General features: G+C 38.1%; 3 protein-coding genes across 5 annotated transcripts; 1 reads left to right on the forward strand and 2 right to left on the reverse strand.

Moving 5' to 3' along the window:
* Nucleotides 1–95: 95 nt before the first annotated feature.
* LOC108842907 (phosphatidylinositol-3-phosphatase myotubularin-2) lies at nucleotides 96–5767 on the reverse strand. Of its 2 annotated transcripts, XM_018615955.2 has the most exons (19): nucleotides 5511–5766; nucleotides 5314–5382; nucleotides 5016–5090; nucleotides 4852–4923; nucleotides 4701–4770; nucleotides 4471–4520; nucleotides 4088–4377; nucleotides 3829–3902; nucleotides 3675–3738; nucleotides 3486–3551; nucleotides 3096–3195; nucleotides 2900–3013; nucleotides 2463–2632; nucleotides 2202–2286; nucleotides 1732–1950; nucleotides 1594–1653; nucleotides 1439–1503; nucleotides 986–1265; nucleotides 96–900 (listed from the first exon to the last, which is right to left on the reverse strand). In XM_018615955.2, the coding sequence occupies exons 1-19, from the start codon at nucleotides 5616–5618 to the stop codon at nucleotides 439–441; spliced, it is 2493 nt and encodes an 830-aa protein (XP_018471457.2). In that variant the 5' UTR covers nucleotides 5619–5766; the 3' UTR covers nucleotides 96–438. The 2 variants fall into 2 exon arrangements, with proteins under 2 accessions (XP_018471457.2, XP_056858727.1); XM_057002747.1 differs by having other exon boundaries at nucleotides 4088–4520; nucleotides 5511–5767.
* Nucleotides 5768–6907: 1140 nt separating this feature from the next.
* Nucleotides 6908–9973, reverse strand: LOC108842717 (protein PSK SIMULATOR 1). 2 transcript variants are annotated; one of them, XM_018615715.2, is made up of 3 exons: nucleotides 9777–9973; nucleotides 9282–9356; nucleotides 6908–9188 (listed from the first exon to the last, which is right to left on the reverse strand). In XM_018615715.2, the coding sequence occupies exon 3, from the start codon at nucleotides 9134–9136 to the stop codon at nucleotides 7337–7339; it is 1800 nt and encodes a 599-aa protein (XP_018471217.2). In that variant the 5' UTR covers nucleotides 9137–9188; nucleotides 9282–9356; nucleotides 9777–9973; the 3' UTR covers nucleotides 6908–7336. The 2 variants fall into 2 exon arrangements, with proteins under 2 accessions (XP_018471217.2, XP_018471214.2); XM_018615712.2 differs by having other exon boundaries at nucleotides 9479–9973.
* Nucleotides 9974–11456: 1483 nt separating this feature from the next.
* On the forward strand, nucleotides 11457–13250 carry LOC108839941 (uncharacterized RNA-binding protein C1827.05c). The gene is made up of 8 exons (XM_018612728.2): nucleotides 11457–11652; nucleotides 11734–11848; nucleotides 11948–12003; nucleotides 12107–12154; nucleotides 12261–12358; nucleotides 12675–12744; nucleotides 12851–12961; nucleotides 13053–13250. The coding sequence occupies exons 1-8, from the start codon at nucleotides 11536–11538 to the stop codon at nucleotides 13104–13106; spliced, it is 669 nt and encodes a 222-aa protein (XP_018468230.2). The 5' UTR covers nucleotides 11457–11535; the 3' UTR covers nucleotides 13107–13250.
* The last annotated feature ends 1949 nt before the right edge of the window (nucleotides 13251–15199 follow it).

Below are 15199 nucleotides of genomic sequence, written 5' to 3' on the forward strand. Positions count from 1 at the left end.
GCACGATATTGGATGACCCCATTGTCTGGCACACGACAACGTGATCACATGACCCATGGCCTTGTCGTGGTCCGTAGCCACAGCCCCACACAAAGTAATTAATTTGTTTATCACTAGAAAACATACAAAATTGAAACATCCACGAAATAAAATAAAAAGGTCACTAATCAAACCATATACTTATGCTTTCAATCCTTGGGTCAATACCAACAAACCGAAACAAGAATCAGATAATCTAACTTTCTCAATTGTGATCGCATTGCTATACAAGAAGTTAGTTCCCGATATGCCCCTACATTCCAAAACGTTCTTGGGTTGGTGATGGGGTACTTATTGATGATTATGCTCCTCTTTGCTGTTGCTATGCTTTACTCGGTCAAAAAAACTACACACAAGTCCTTTGATTTAGGGCCAATCTGGTGAGACGTGTAGACACTCTCATTCAGCTGTGAAGTAGCTGTCGTAAATGGAGAGTTTATCAAACGCCTCGAAGTTTGCTTTCAACCCAACAAACTGGCTCCCGGTCTGAGCACAACAACCCGCATCAGGCCATCGACAAGTTCCTTCTCTTGCACGCAGTGGACACAACAATGCTTCACAAACTTTTTCTTCACTCACTGATGAGAAAGATTCTGCGACATCTTTTTGTTTTTGGGGAATCGAGTGAGAACATTTCTGTGGCCCCTCTTCTACTTCAAGTGTACATTCTCCGTTCTTTGTGAAGTTCACCTTGCAGCCTAGTGATTGCAGGGCTCTCGATATGACCCCTCGCTCTTTGATAGCTCTCTTTGCTGATTCTCTAGCTGCACGGCTTATATTTCTTTCTTTGCGCAACTCTTCGCTCAGCGACTCCACGGTAGAGGATAAAGCATCTATCTTCCTCTCTGCTTCTTCTTTCCCCTGTTCCAGTTTTTCCAACACAAGAAGCAATCAGACACAAGCAAGTCAGCTGACCATTATGGCATTTGTAAGACCGATGCATTACCTTTTTCATCTCTAAATGCTTAATAGACATGGCTCTACATTGGACCTCGGTTTCTGCAGCATCCGGTTCCACAGGGCAGGCCCAGCGAAGATGGAACTGGGGCCAGAGAGTCGGGGCTAGAGCTGCAGCAGGAGGTAACAATGGGCCGTTATATTTTGAAGGATCATAAAGTGGATTGCAATGCGCATGAGAAGCTCCACCAAATGAACGCAAATCAGTTAAGTAAGCCCATAGGCATCCACTAGCTTCAGAAATCCCACATTCTTCCCTCTCCTTTTCACTGTAATCATCAAGAAAGAGTAAAAAGTATATACTTAAGTGTCTCCTGGCCACTTACTGTTCAACCACAGAACTTTCAAATATACAACATTGCTCCAACAATAAAATCTTACATATGATGAACTTCTAACTTTACAATTAAACTGCTGAAGAAAGTTTCAAATAAGAGGTTACCTGTTGCACAAAAAGTTCCCAAAACGACATGAAAGCAAGCAGTCCGTGAAATCTACCAGGAAAGTCTGAAACAAAATATTGAAGGGTAGAGAATAGCTTCAGCAGAAAGTTCATCATGACACTATCAGACATGTGTAAATAGTTTATATGCATACCGGAGAAAACTCGAAAGCACAAGGATACATCCGCATTAGCTGTGAAACGCAATCAACCCACTGCAAACATACTCAACTGTTGTTAGTAGATCTGACACATTAAAAAAGAATATATAAATGCAAGTAAGAGATGTATACCTGCAAAAATATAGGAGCATAGTTGTTCAGACCATGTGAAGAGCCAGGCGATTGAGAAGCTGCTGATCCTGAAGTTTGCCGCACTGGAGATGAAGGGAAACTACTAGCAGAAGAAGATTGAATTGGTAATTCAAAACTACCAGATCCGGCAACGTTTGGCATTCCTATACGATCTGAAAATGGGTGACCGAATGCTAACCAATCCTTTTCGATGAGAGCCTGATGTGAAGTCAGAACAGTAGGAAAGAGACTACGTGAGACAATGCTGGATCAAACAAAAATCTAAGAAAGGCATGCAGGTGAATTAGCTGGTAAGAACGTCTGAAATGTTGGCATCCGCCACACAGTATTCAATGAGTAACACCGACAATACAAGTTAAAATCCTAAACTTGAAATTTATAAGAATTCGTAAATTCTGTCACAAGGAGAACACTAACTCAGAAAACCCAAATTATAGCATGATGTATACCTGAAACCCAGCAAATGTTCTATAGTATGGATCAAGCAATAAGCATGCAAGAGAAACCAGCTGAGTTGTTCTGTCCCATCCATCACTGCACAAAGACATTACAATTCACAACTCGGGATATAAGAATAATTCTTCTGAGAGAAGCAAACTGCATGAATTGACAGATGATAATTGATTTGTCTGCTTGAAACTGATGCATCTTTGTCTTAACACATATAAACATTGCTAGTAAAACAGATCAGTGGCCTTAAGTTAGCTAACCTGCAGTGCACAAGAACTGATGCTGACTCCATAGCAACACGTGCAGCAATCCAAGCCACACCAGCTAAGATGCTCTGAATGTGGCTCAACCAACCACTTTCTCCAAGTAAGGATACTGAAGCAGACATACTACTAAGATTACCTCCACCCCAAGTCCAGCCACCATGTCTCTATAAAATTTAAAACAAATAGATATCACCACCTTTAGCAACGGAAGAAGAATTATGGCTCCAAACATTTATTTGAAAGATCATGTCAACATGCTTTAAGCTTAATACAATAGAAGCATATTCGATTTAGTTAGACCACCTAAATGTTGAGTGCCAAACAGCTGGGAAAGTGCGTTGATTTGTTACGGAAAAACGACAACTTTATCTGCTTTTGTATTTTTTTGCCAACTACAGATACAGAATAATTCCCTGGAATTTACTACTTACCAAGAATGATGACGTCCCATCGGATGATGTTGTACCGTGCATATCTAAATAATCCCTAAGGCGGGAAAAGCTCTCTCGCATTGCATGTATGTTGTCTATCCCAAAGAATACAATCTACAGAGAAACAATATTAGTAAAACAAGCAGTTCCAGAAGACAAAATATTGAGCTTCAAACCACTTAGATCATGTACAGACTTCAGATTGCAAATAATTTGAAGATGATTCTGAGCCTCCTCCCATTGCTCCATTTGCTAATGCATTTTTCCTAGGTCTTGCATCTGCGATGTAAAGCTTCCTATGACATGAAAACAAAACGAGAGTTAGTACATTATTTATAACAATATAGCAGCATTCAACCATATTGAAGATATGAACCAACAGAATATTATTTTATTCTAACCCAAATAGACCTTTTTAAATATTTCAGAAATAACCCACGCTCAATTGGGCCAACAATGAGCAGTTAACCATACAAGAAATACAAGCACAAGGAAGTGACATGCGACTTAAAGATGATATAAAGGTGATAACTAGTAAATCCAAATGTTAACTTTAACCAAATTAGAACAAACATAGGAAGCTTACCGTGGTGCTCCCTTGTTACCAGATAACTGAGTGCAGAATGAAGCAACAAGTTTCTCATCAAAGTTACTGTAGAAAATTGGCAAAATATATCAAACCTTCAGAATCCCTCACTACAAACACTTTGATATCCAAAATAACAAACTCAATTATCATGACAATTCTGGCCATGAAACTGAAACTTCTATGTACCTCCTCATGTTCATCATCAGACCAACTAAAGGTTGTGAAGAGCGAGCAATCACAGCTCCACTTCCTGCAATTAAGATCAAAAAGCAACATGTGTAAATGCGGAAGCTATACGAACGAAGGTCAGATAGAAGCACCAGAACAGCTGCATTTTTACCAGGATGGCACCACGAGATCACGGGCAAGCGACATTTTGCTCGGAATGTAGACGCTTGGGTCAGCTCTTCATCACTGACATAAAACATGCGGTAATTTTAGTTCAACACTATACTTTCCAGGAAGATAGTTTAAACCAAAAAAAAACAGCGGCATGCCAAGTTTCTGTCCCGTTCTAAAATACGAACACAGAAGCTCTAAAGTCTAGCAGAGACCAAATTAAACTCTTTTCATTCCTGTTCAATGAATCAATGCCTTACCTAATGGATTTTGGAACCATCAAAGCAAACGGATAAGTCTGACACAAGTTATAATTCGAGTTCAAGTCAGTTATCCGCCAAAAGTCATTGGAAACTGCGAATGAACCATCTTCAATCATATTCATTGACGCTCGCGACGAACTTTTTCCGAGAAGTCGAAAATATTCATCAAGCAATCTTTCCTTTGGGTTTGTGTTACCGAATTTGGAAGGCCCACATGTAAAAGCATAAAGATCCCATACTCTCTCTGGATTGCTACATCTCAATAGTGCATCAACTAGAGAACGTCTCTGCAAAATTACACCAATAGAATCAAGTAAGACCATATAGGCTTCAAAAAGAAATGCAGAAATATACAGGAAAAGGAGAGTCAAAAGTTTCACCTGCTTGGTTCCAGGGCGAAAACCATAGACAATTATCCTCATATCTTTGCCTGCAAAATGCACATGATTCACAAGAATGGTTTCAAACTAACGTAAAGAAGGTACTAGATAACACGGTAACAAAAATCCCGTCAACCAGTATTATTGAATTTTAATATCAAGGCGTACGAACACTGATTAAAACAAAACTACTCAAATCAGTTTTAGCAAATGGTAACACGGAAACATACCAGTGACCTGTAAAAGACGCTTTGGTGGATTCTTGGCGGAGTGATGTCTGCTTGATTGAGCTTTCAGCACCTACATACGACACAGAATTAACGCCCAAATTCACTAAGATTAATCACACAATGCTGTCAAAAATAACTACAAAAAACCGACCATTTTGTTAAACTTCTCGATAGCCACGAGCGGAATTGTACCAAGTGGAAGAGGATCTCTAGTTCCTTCACTCTTCACAAAGAGAAACAATGATTGATGTGAAGCACCATTTTAAACATTACAAGACAGACACAAAAGAAGAAGAAGAAAGAAGAAGCCATTACCAAAAACAGAATACGGAAATTTGTGAGTAAGAGGGTCCCCACTTCACCGGTGTTAATTAGTATAACTCCACAACACTGTAATCAAAGCCATAAAAAAGAATATAAACAATTTTTCAACAAAACACACAAAGGCTCTCTGCAATACAATTACGATGAAACGCTTTCTTGCTAATTTTCAGTGTTCTAGGTCCTCAAAAAAATAGTCTACGAGCGCGCGCCTAATCAATAATCTTATACAAACCACCTAGCGATTTTTTGAACATTGCTAATTTTTGAAGGAACCCTAAGTACATCATACCTCGAAGGTGATCCTCTCAGAGTCCAGCAAGCAATCCAAATTTGAGAAAGAGCTTGACCAAGAAGCTGGCTGATAACCAAATTACAAAGAAAGAGCAATAGATCAATCGATTAAACCCTAATCAATACCCAATTAAAACAAGATGAACAAACATCTAATGATGATTGAGAAGTTATAAAAGAGAGAGAGGCAAATACATCGAGTTTAGTCCATTCAAGCACGTCCCAGCTTCCGGTACCTTCCATCTTCTCCGAAGAATATCGCAGCGATCGTAATCGCCTGGAGGAATTTCTCGGCGCCGTCATCTAAACGGTGACGAGGTTTCACGTTGCTGCCTCTTTAACGGTGCCAAGCGACGGATTTCGCACGCTGCCTTTTCGCTACGAAGACCCAATTAGACTCTAGAATACGGCGTAGTTTACGTACGGCCAAAGCTTTGCGTTTTTAGACTTTATTTGTTTTTTGTTTGTGGATAATCTTTCTTACCTATTTAACAGATTTTGTTGATTAAGACCTCTAATGGAAAACTTGAGTGTAATTTTGGATAATTAAATTTAAAACAAATAAAATTGGATAATGAACTGAAGAATTCTTATTTGAACTCAATTGTTTGCTCTTAATTGATACTAGATTTTGACCCGCACGCCCGTGCGGGTGTATTTTCTATAAAATATGTTGTTATCTATTTTCCATGTCAATATTAGAGTTGCAAGAAAATCCGAATCCAAAAAATAGAACCGATCCCGATCCAAAAAGAAGTACCAAACTCGAATCAAAATTGATTAAATATTTAAATTAATCAAAATTTTGGAATTTAGAGAACTGAAACCGAATCCGATTCGAATCAAAATATTTCGGATACCCAAACATATTCGAAATAGATTTATATACTTATATATATTTTAGATTTAATGTATTTAAAAACCTCCATAATATATCTGATACTTTTAAGTTAGTTTAAATAATTGATAATATATATAAATAGTCATATGTAAATATCTAAAATCGTTAAAGTATAATCTACTTGATAAGGAAAGTGAAATTGACTAAGTACAATTAATAGCTATATATGTGGAGATACGTTTTTTAATTTAAAAGTGAAAATATTAACTCACAGATTTGATTTGATATGGTGTTAATTAATTCAGTGGCATAGGTATGTAATTTTTGAGGAAAACTAAAGATTATTTTATTTTTGTACTTCAGTTTTAATAGATTAGATAACCTCTCTAGCAAAAAAAAAAATTATAACAAAACAATGTTTTCATTATACTTTTCAAAGAGAAAAACAATGTTCTAATCATAAAATATATTAACATATATATATATAACATATATATCTAATCTTAAAATAATAATATAATATGCCAAAATGAATTTCAATAAACTGAATTTGTATTTGTGATATGAACCATTGTATATTTATGATCGTGTAAAGTTAGCATCACAGACACTCCATTTGTATTGTATGCAATATACAAGTATATTAATGTTTTAACCGTATACGTAACTGAATATTGAGATTTGGACTTATGAATTGGTTCCATGACAAACCCACACCAATGACATCACTATACGAATAAACTGTGACCGAAAGAGAAGCAGGAGTTATAAATAATACAGACAGACAACTTGGACATGTCGGAACTTAATATCCCCCAAATCAAGGATTCTCCTGTATCATCACCCACCACTGGATTTTACAATAATCAAAAACAACCTTGGCACATCACGCATATGCAGTAGTAGTATGTATCTCAACCACAATAAAATCGTAGAAACAATATACAACGCATCATCACATTCTACTACAAGTCAGAATAAGAAAGGAGAGAGAAGAAGATAAAAGAGATGCTCACATTATAATACCTCTCGTGGTAATCAAGCAATGAAACAGCTTTTCGTCCTCCTCGGGTTTGGTCCAAGCTGCACGGTTTGGATTTTCCCCGGGGGTGAGGAGTTCCAGTGCCAGTTTAGGTCAAAGAAGCAGTTAAAAAATGTAGTGTCTTGGAGAGCTTCTTCACTAGTTATCTGTGTCTAAACATTTCTCAAGGGTTTGACTACTGGTACACTCTTGAAGAGCCTTGGCGTTAAGTTCTCTTCCATATCTCCAGACATAGTTGAGCCCAACAAGAAGCTCCGTGATGATGGTTTCTGTTTTCTGCTGGTTTGCAAAGAAAAGAGTTTGCGCAAGAACTATGTGCGTCCTCGACACCAAGCTTTGGTTCTCGTAACTCCTCTCGGACTGCCATTTTATCATGTTGTGAGCTAACGGACCCAACCATTCCAAGATACCCGCCATTGCGTCTGTCCACTCTTTCGCTAGCCCTGGATCATAAACCGCGGAAGAACTCAAGTTTTTCGAGTAGGGCTTTAGCCTCTCTCTCAGCGACTTTCTCACGCTCGCAGTTAACATGTTGTAAAGGTCGTCTCTCGCATCATCGCCTATCAAGTGAGGAGACGCAACGAATCTCTCTATCACGATGATGACATTAGCGTAGTGTAACGCTAAGCAAGCGGCGCCGAGGGTGTTAGGAGCAGCATCTGACAACTTGGGTCGGGAAGGAGGTGCTGGATTTTCGACGTGGACAGCGTTGGAACTTCCTTCGAGGATATGATGCTCCGCACTACTATTCCTAGCTCCGTTCTGGGTCCTAGCGCTGAGAGGAGTAACACCGTCTTGAGATACCATGCAGCCTTTAAAGGGACCAATCTGTGTTAACCGGTTGGGTTTTGACTGCTTTTTCGCCGAGGAAACCGAAGGCCTTTCCGGTGTCTGCTGCACCGTCTTCTTGTTGTGTTTTCCCATCCCCATAAGTGGTCCTGATTTAGAGGTGAACTTCCCAAGAGGACCCGAGTAAAACTTGAAACGTTTGTTCTTCTCCGGGGCAAGAGGACCTGACTTAGGGGACTGAGCGCTGAGAGAACCCGAGAGGAAATCACCCATCTTCGTGGACTTCGTAGCGACCGAACCTGATGCCGGACCAGTAAACCTCCCAAGCGGACCAGAAGCAAATCTAGGAGGACGGGTAGTAGTCTCAGACTGATGCGTCAAAACCGTGGAAACCGAGTGGCCTCGAGCGATGAAATCAGAATCCGCAGAGCTGACATCGCTAGCCTCTGCCCTGTAACTAATCCCGAAAACATGTTTCGTCCTAGTCAGGATAGTGAAAACCGATCTCACCAAGAGAAGCACGGTGTAGTCATAAGTACGGTTCCAAAGCGACACCTCCCTCAGGTTCTTCACCTCATGCCTTTTCCACGTCACCTTCTTCTTATACTCCAACAGATTATCAGTGGCCGACTCATTACTCATCCTCCTCTTGAGACTCTGCTCAAGCTCCGTCAGGATCTCCGTCTCCTGGTAAAGACTCGCATTAGACGAGATAAACCGCTCCATCCTCTTAGCCTTCCTATCCATCTTCTTCCACCCGAACTGCCACCCGTAAGGATCAGCCCCCGTCTTCATCATCTCGCCGAAACAGCTCTCGAAGCTCTTCAGCTTGGGGTCGTTGCACCTCGCGGCGAGCCTAGCCACGGCTTTCGCCACGGCCTCGACGCTCTCCATCATCTCGTCGCGTATCAGCCTCACCACGAAATCGTCGTCCTCCGAGACCAGCTTCTTGATGCCCGTGGAGCGCGTGATCTCTTGCCTGAGCCTCGTGACGTTCTTGTCGCTCAGGGACTGCCAGAGATGGACGAGTTTGGAGAGTAAGCTAGCGACCTCGTAGGCTAACACTCCGAGCACATCCTTCTTCTCTTTGTGAGATTCGTTCTTCTTTGGGAATCTCAACAGGTTACGAAACCAAGTCTCTGAAACCATCTCCTCTCTCTCTCTCTCTCAAGCTGATGCGTTACAATCAACAGTGTATCTCCTACACAATAACGCAGAATCAGTAATTGAAACAACAATTCGGATTTAAAAAAAAAAAAACTTGAAAGCTCGAGGTGGAATCATCAAGGAGCACCTATTACGGAAGCAATGGGAATCGGATTTTGAGCAAAATCTATGCTACAGAGCTCAAACTGGAACAGTGTCTCTCCTGCACAATGAATGAACAATCTGTTAACCAAATACAAAGTGAAGGAAACGCAGAATCAATCATTCACATCTCAAAAAAAAATAGAAATATCGAGCTGGAATCGTCAAGAAAACAGCTCTTACGCAAGCAATTGGAATCGGATTTGAGCAAAATCTATGCTACAAGCTCGATTTAGGGAGAATCGCCAATCCCACCAACTACCAAATCGAGTTTCTAAGAAAAAAAAAGGTCTGGAGCTGGGAGTATGTAAACACGGCCTCTCGAGAAATCACTAACGACGACGCATGGACGGATTGGAATTGGAATTGTCGGTAAAACTTAAAAGCAGATAAAGGAACAGTAGAAACGCAAAAGAGGAAGCGCCGCGTGCGAACAGCGGGAGAGAGAGAGAGAGAGAGAGAAGAAGAAGAAGAAGGTTACCAATTATTCGAGGAAAAGATGCGAGTCAGAGAGAGAGAGAGAGGAAAAAAAAATTGGGCGGAAGAAAGGAAGGAGAGAAAGGGGGCGAGGAAGGTGCAGTGAAAGACTATAGCCACATCCCACATGGAAGAGAGAGGTTGGAGCAAGAAATTATGGAGAGAGAGAGAGAGAGAGAGAGAGTGTGAGCGAGAGTCAAGTTCGTGTGAAAGAAAGAATCCTATATTTGCCTTTTTTTATTCTTTTTTCGGTTTCAGTGCTTTTTATTAAGATTATTACGTTTTTTTGCCTCAAACATTTATGATTGTCACTTTCTAAACACAAAATGTTTTACAAAGTAATTTTCAGCTATTCGTTCTACTAATTTTAGCGGATTAATTGGTGGTTGCTTAACCTTTTTATTCTTTCTCTGTTTAGTGTCTTTTTTTTTCTTCTTTTGATTAACATTGTTACGTTTCTTGCCTGAAATTTTATGATTTGTCACTTTCTAATCCCAAAATGGTTTACAAAGTCATTTTCAACTATACATTCTACTCAATTTAGTTGATTAATAGGTTGCTACTTATATAGATAATAATTTATTTTGTATTCGAATTTTGTGTAATGGCATCAACATATATTTAGCGCATGAAAAAATGAACTAGAGGTGAAATTTTCAAAATCCGCTTATAAAAATATATTTGTTTCCAAAGTCACTTATCTGACAAGTAGTTAATCTACTTTTCTCGTTTAAATATAAGAAAACAGAATAACTAAGAGAAAAACGTGTGAGATTATAAGAAGAAAAATAAAAGAGATTTCGTAGACCAATAGCCTTTGTTATTTGAAAAGAAAATATTAGTTTTCATTTTACCCTTTGCTTATAAACATTAAATTGTTTAAACTTAACAGACACGTTAGGGAACAAAATTGACCCAACTAGTTTGGTTGACGTTGAACTTGTCAAATATGAAACCGAAATATTTCCAATTAGGTATTTATATTTATATGTTGTAAGCTATTGAAAGGTGTTGGGTGGATGTTACTTGTTGGACCATGCACCTTTCGTGTTATACGAAGAGTGAAAACAAAAAACATATAACAATGAATGCCACGCTTTCAGCTAGTTGTGCAGATGAAGATTAAACCAACGTTGACCATTTCATCTCACGGGCATAGAAATTCTGAAACAGAGCAAAAGAATCTCATAATAATGAATCTTGACTCGGTCAGACCGAGACAGCGATTCATAACTTGTCGACTTGTTGTGACATGTCTTGCTTTTGGGGCCTGCGGATAGAAACTAAATATGTGGGAGTCAAAATGAAATCTCTATAAAATACAGGAGCAAAAGACAAGAAACTACAGGATCAGGTATCTCCTTTCCTTGTTTAAAATAAGATTTATCATAAAAAATTAAAAATGAGGGACCATAAAGTGAAACTTATTTGGGTTAGGATTAAGAAGAGATCCGTCACAATCATTAATGGCAAACACGCGTAAACTTGTCGTTTCTTTATGATAACCCCTTATCAGATCCGGTTTTGAATTTGAAACGGGTAGAATTGTACTTCATTTATTGGTCTTCAGGCCCATATCTATGGTCTTCAGGCCTATATCTGTGGTCTTCAGGCCCATATCTATTTGCACTTTCTTACATCAAGGTTTAACCGTGCACTATTTTCTTACTGCCATCTTTATGAATTTACACAGCTTTTATAAATTCTCTGATAAACCCTAATTTGATCCCGACTCTCTCTCTTTCCCACCGCAAACGATAACAATGGGCGCTAAAGCTAAGAAAGCTCTGAAGAAGAACATGAAGAAGATCTCAGCTTCGGCTGCTGCTTCCTCTCAGCTTGCTGTTCCCCAGAACCAGAAACCATCTGCTGATTTTTTGGTAATTTTTTATTCGATCGTCTCTAATTCGTTTCAGATTCTGTTTGGGTTTTTTAAACTTGAAATCTCGCTCTGTTGATAGCCGCTAGGAGGAGGTCCAGCTCGAAAAGCACCAGTGAGCAAACCTGTTGAGAGCAAAGCCACGGTGCTATACATCGGTCGTCTCCCTCATGGCTTCTACGAGACTGAGATTGAAGGTTACCTTTCTTTTTTTTTACTTGATTACCAGATAAAATTGATTATTGTGTTTGGTCGACACACTGCTAAAAATGTTTGATGATCTTTTGGTTGGATAGCTTTCTTCACGCAGTTTGGAACAGTCAAGAGAGTTAGAGTCGCCCGAAACAAAAAGGTTCTTTTATTTGTTTGCTCTGTGTCTGGTCTCTTGAGGTTGGTTATCTGTTCTGTTTCTTGTCTTATTAATAGTTTTTTTTTTTTAATTTGGATTTTATCAGACTGGGAAGTCAAAACATTTTGGGTTCATACAGTTTGAGGACCCTGAGGTATATACTTTTGAACCTTTAGAAAATCGTGAAACGCTTTATATGTTCCAGATTCAGTTCTTAAAAAAAAACAGTTTTTTTTTTACATGTTGGTTTATATATGTAGGTGGCGGAAATTGCAGCGGGTGCAATGAATGACTATCTGTTGCTCGAGCACATGCTTCAAGTCCGTGTCATTCCACCTGAGCATGTTAAACCCAATCTGTGAGAGTCCACTTCTTTAAATCCACTTCACACAATAATTAGTTAGTTAGCATATAAAATTGTGTAAGTGTGTTTGTTGGCTATATTGTTCAATGAAATAGCTCTGTTTTCTCGGATTGGACGGTTCATGTGATTCATGAAATTAGTTTAAATAAAATGTTACTCATTTCTCTTTTTTTGCTTGTTACTTTGCTGACTTCATAATCAGAAACTAGGGTTTGCGAGCTTTCTAGTGTGTGGAGAATTAGGTTTCTCTGCTTTTTTTCAAGTAATTGTATTATTGATCATAATGCTCTTGTGCCCTGAATGATATTAGGTGGAAAGGGTTTAAAAGTCAGTACAAACCAGTGGATTGGGTTCAGATCGAGCGTAAACAACATAACAAGGTAACATAATATCTTCTTCTTTTCTTTTTCTCATTTTCCCATTTTCTCTTTGAGCTATTATTGACTTTAAACTTTTGATTTCTGTTTTCTAAACGTACGTACACAGGAAAGGACATTGGAAGAGCATAGGAAAATGTTGCACAAGGTTGTGAAACGGGATCAGAAAAGGAGAAAGAGAATTGAAGCTGCTGGAATACAATATCAATGCCCTGAGCTTGTAAGTATCCGACTACATAGTTTCTGTCTTAGATTATATAAACAGAACACAGGACTAGTAAATAACCATGTGTTCTTGGTTGCTGCTTCAGGTTGGAAATACACAGCCATTACCTAAGAAGATCAAGTTTAGTGAAACTAGCTAGGAACCTCAGAAGCTGTGGGACACACATTTTCGATAAGATAATTTTGGAATAGGATCTTGTTTTGTTGTACTTCTGACATGGGATCCAAATCTAAACTTTTTTTAAAGCATCTATTATTGCAATTAAAATTTCTATTTGAACGAATCTCAAATCCTCTTTGCCATCGGTGATGTCAACAGATGCAATGATAATAAACTTGTGCAAAGATGAGTATCTTTCCATATTCTTCTCTACAAATTTCCTCGTATCTTCTACAGTTGCTACTCGTCACACTTTGCGGTTTAAAAGACCTTAGATAAGTGAATTCATGCAAAGCAAGACAAGTAGAAACCAGTGTACGGTTTAAAACCTCACTTGAAAACAAACACTTCAGCCATTCTTCTTTTATATAATGTCAAAATACCAAAACTCATCCCTAAGATCTTATACAGCATACTAAAATTGCAACATCTGTTCACTAATTTTTTTTCCATAATTATTCATGAAAATTCATCATTTTGCCAATCTTTAGTCTTTGGTGGCAACATCTGGTTACTGTATGCGATTACAAATTTTTGTGTCAAAGGTGAATTGTTTTTTTTTTTGTTTTTAAATTGTGCTAAGTTTATGAAGCCAATAACAATGATTCGAGGATATCTCTGGTATAATAATCATGAATTTTGTGTGTGTCAAAGGTGTGGATGGTTGGGATAAACCGAATGACATTGGTGGTCGTGAAAACATTAGGTTTGGGAGTTTTGATCACTTGTAAGATGTAAAAGACAGTGGCAGTGGTTCAGTATTAGATAAAAGAAAGATTGCTGAATCAATCTCTAGCAATGAGGATGAAGAAATATGATTTGCGCCTGTAGACCGTGCCAACACTCTCACGAAAACGACAGAGAACTTAGTGAATATCTACATTGATTTACAAACAATTGAGTTTACAGATTTTGTTATTGCAGATGCAGTTTTGGCTCAGATGGTACTAAGTACAAGCCCGACAACATCATTGTCATATCCCTAACACGAATTATGCTTCAATATATGAAGATTCTTCTAAAACTGCATGAGATAAAGTTGAATTCATATGAGTTGAGAAAAGCCGTTTGTAGATTTTTTCGCCATGTTTAATTTCGTCCCCACATAAACATTTAATACATTTTTTTTGTTTTTTCTTTCTCTTATAAAAAAGTTGTCTAAATATTTTCTTTGTTTGTGCTGTGTGAAGCAAATCTACTTGAGATTGAGATGGTGACAGATCTTCTTTAGCATGTGTTGGAACTCCAACAATATAGAGAGTTTACTGAAGGATGAAACAAAACCGTTTAGGAAAACTTTGATGGTAATTACTGGCGACACATGGTTAAAATAAAACTGGAACGGAATGTATTAGACAAATACACTTTGATGAAGGAAATACCTCATTGTATGAGGATGAAACGAAACCAATGTATCGAAAACTATGTAGTGGCTACATCAAAATCTACAGTCATTCTTCTTTCATTTAATGTCAATACCAAAACAATGACTCTCATCCTTGAGATCTTATACACCATACGAAATTGTGCTAACATTGTTCACTAAATTTTTCTTCTCAAATTATTCATGAATTTTTTCATAACCACAATCTTGTCAGCTATATCCATTGTTCTTATAATTTGTTTTGAGAGGAAAAGGAATAACACAATTAAGAAAGCTAAAAAGATCAATTGAAAAAAAAACACCAAATTGAGAAGTTTTTACTTTGATTGCTTGATGTATTTTGTGCGGAAAGAACTAAGGATAATATGGTCATTGCAAACTAGACCACACAATGCAGATGCGACATTAGAAATACCTGAGGACCGGGACATCAGAGCTAATATTTATTAATTGGACTAGCTAGCTTATATTCATAGCCCCATGGATGTGTTTCACAAGAACTACAAATGAAATGGTTGCAGTGAGGATTTATATCAAAAATTTTGTTTTATTGTAGTTTCTACTTGCATATTTTTTTTAAAAAGAAGTTGTTGCTATCTATTACATAAATTTTAGTCAATTGGTCATGGCAATTAAGTGGTAAAAAATAGAAAAGTTGTATTGATGTAAAAGTTTAGGAAGTCAATGCT

Source organism: Raphanus sativus, chromosome 2 (assembly GCF_000801105.2).
Source record: "Raphanus sativus cultivar WK10039 chromosome 2, ASM80110v3, whole genome shotgun sequence".
Lineage (NCBI taxonomy): Eukaryota > Viridiplantae > Streptophyta > Magnoliopsida > Brassicales > Brassicaceae > Raphanus > Raphanus sativus.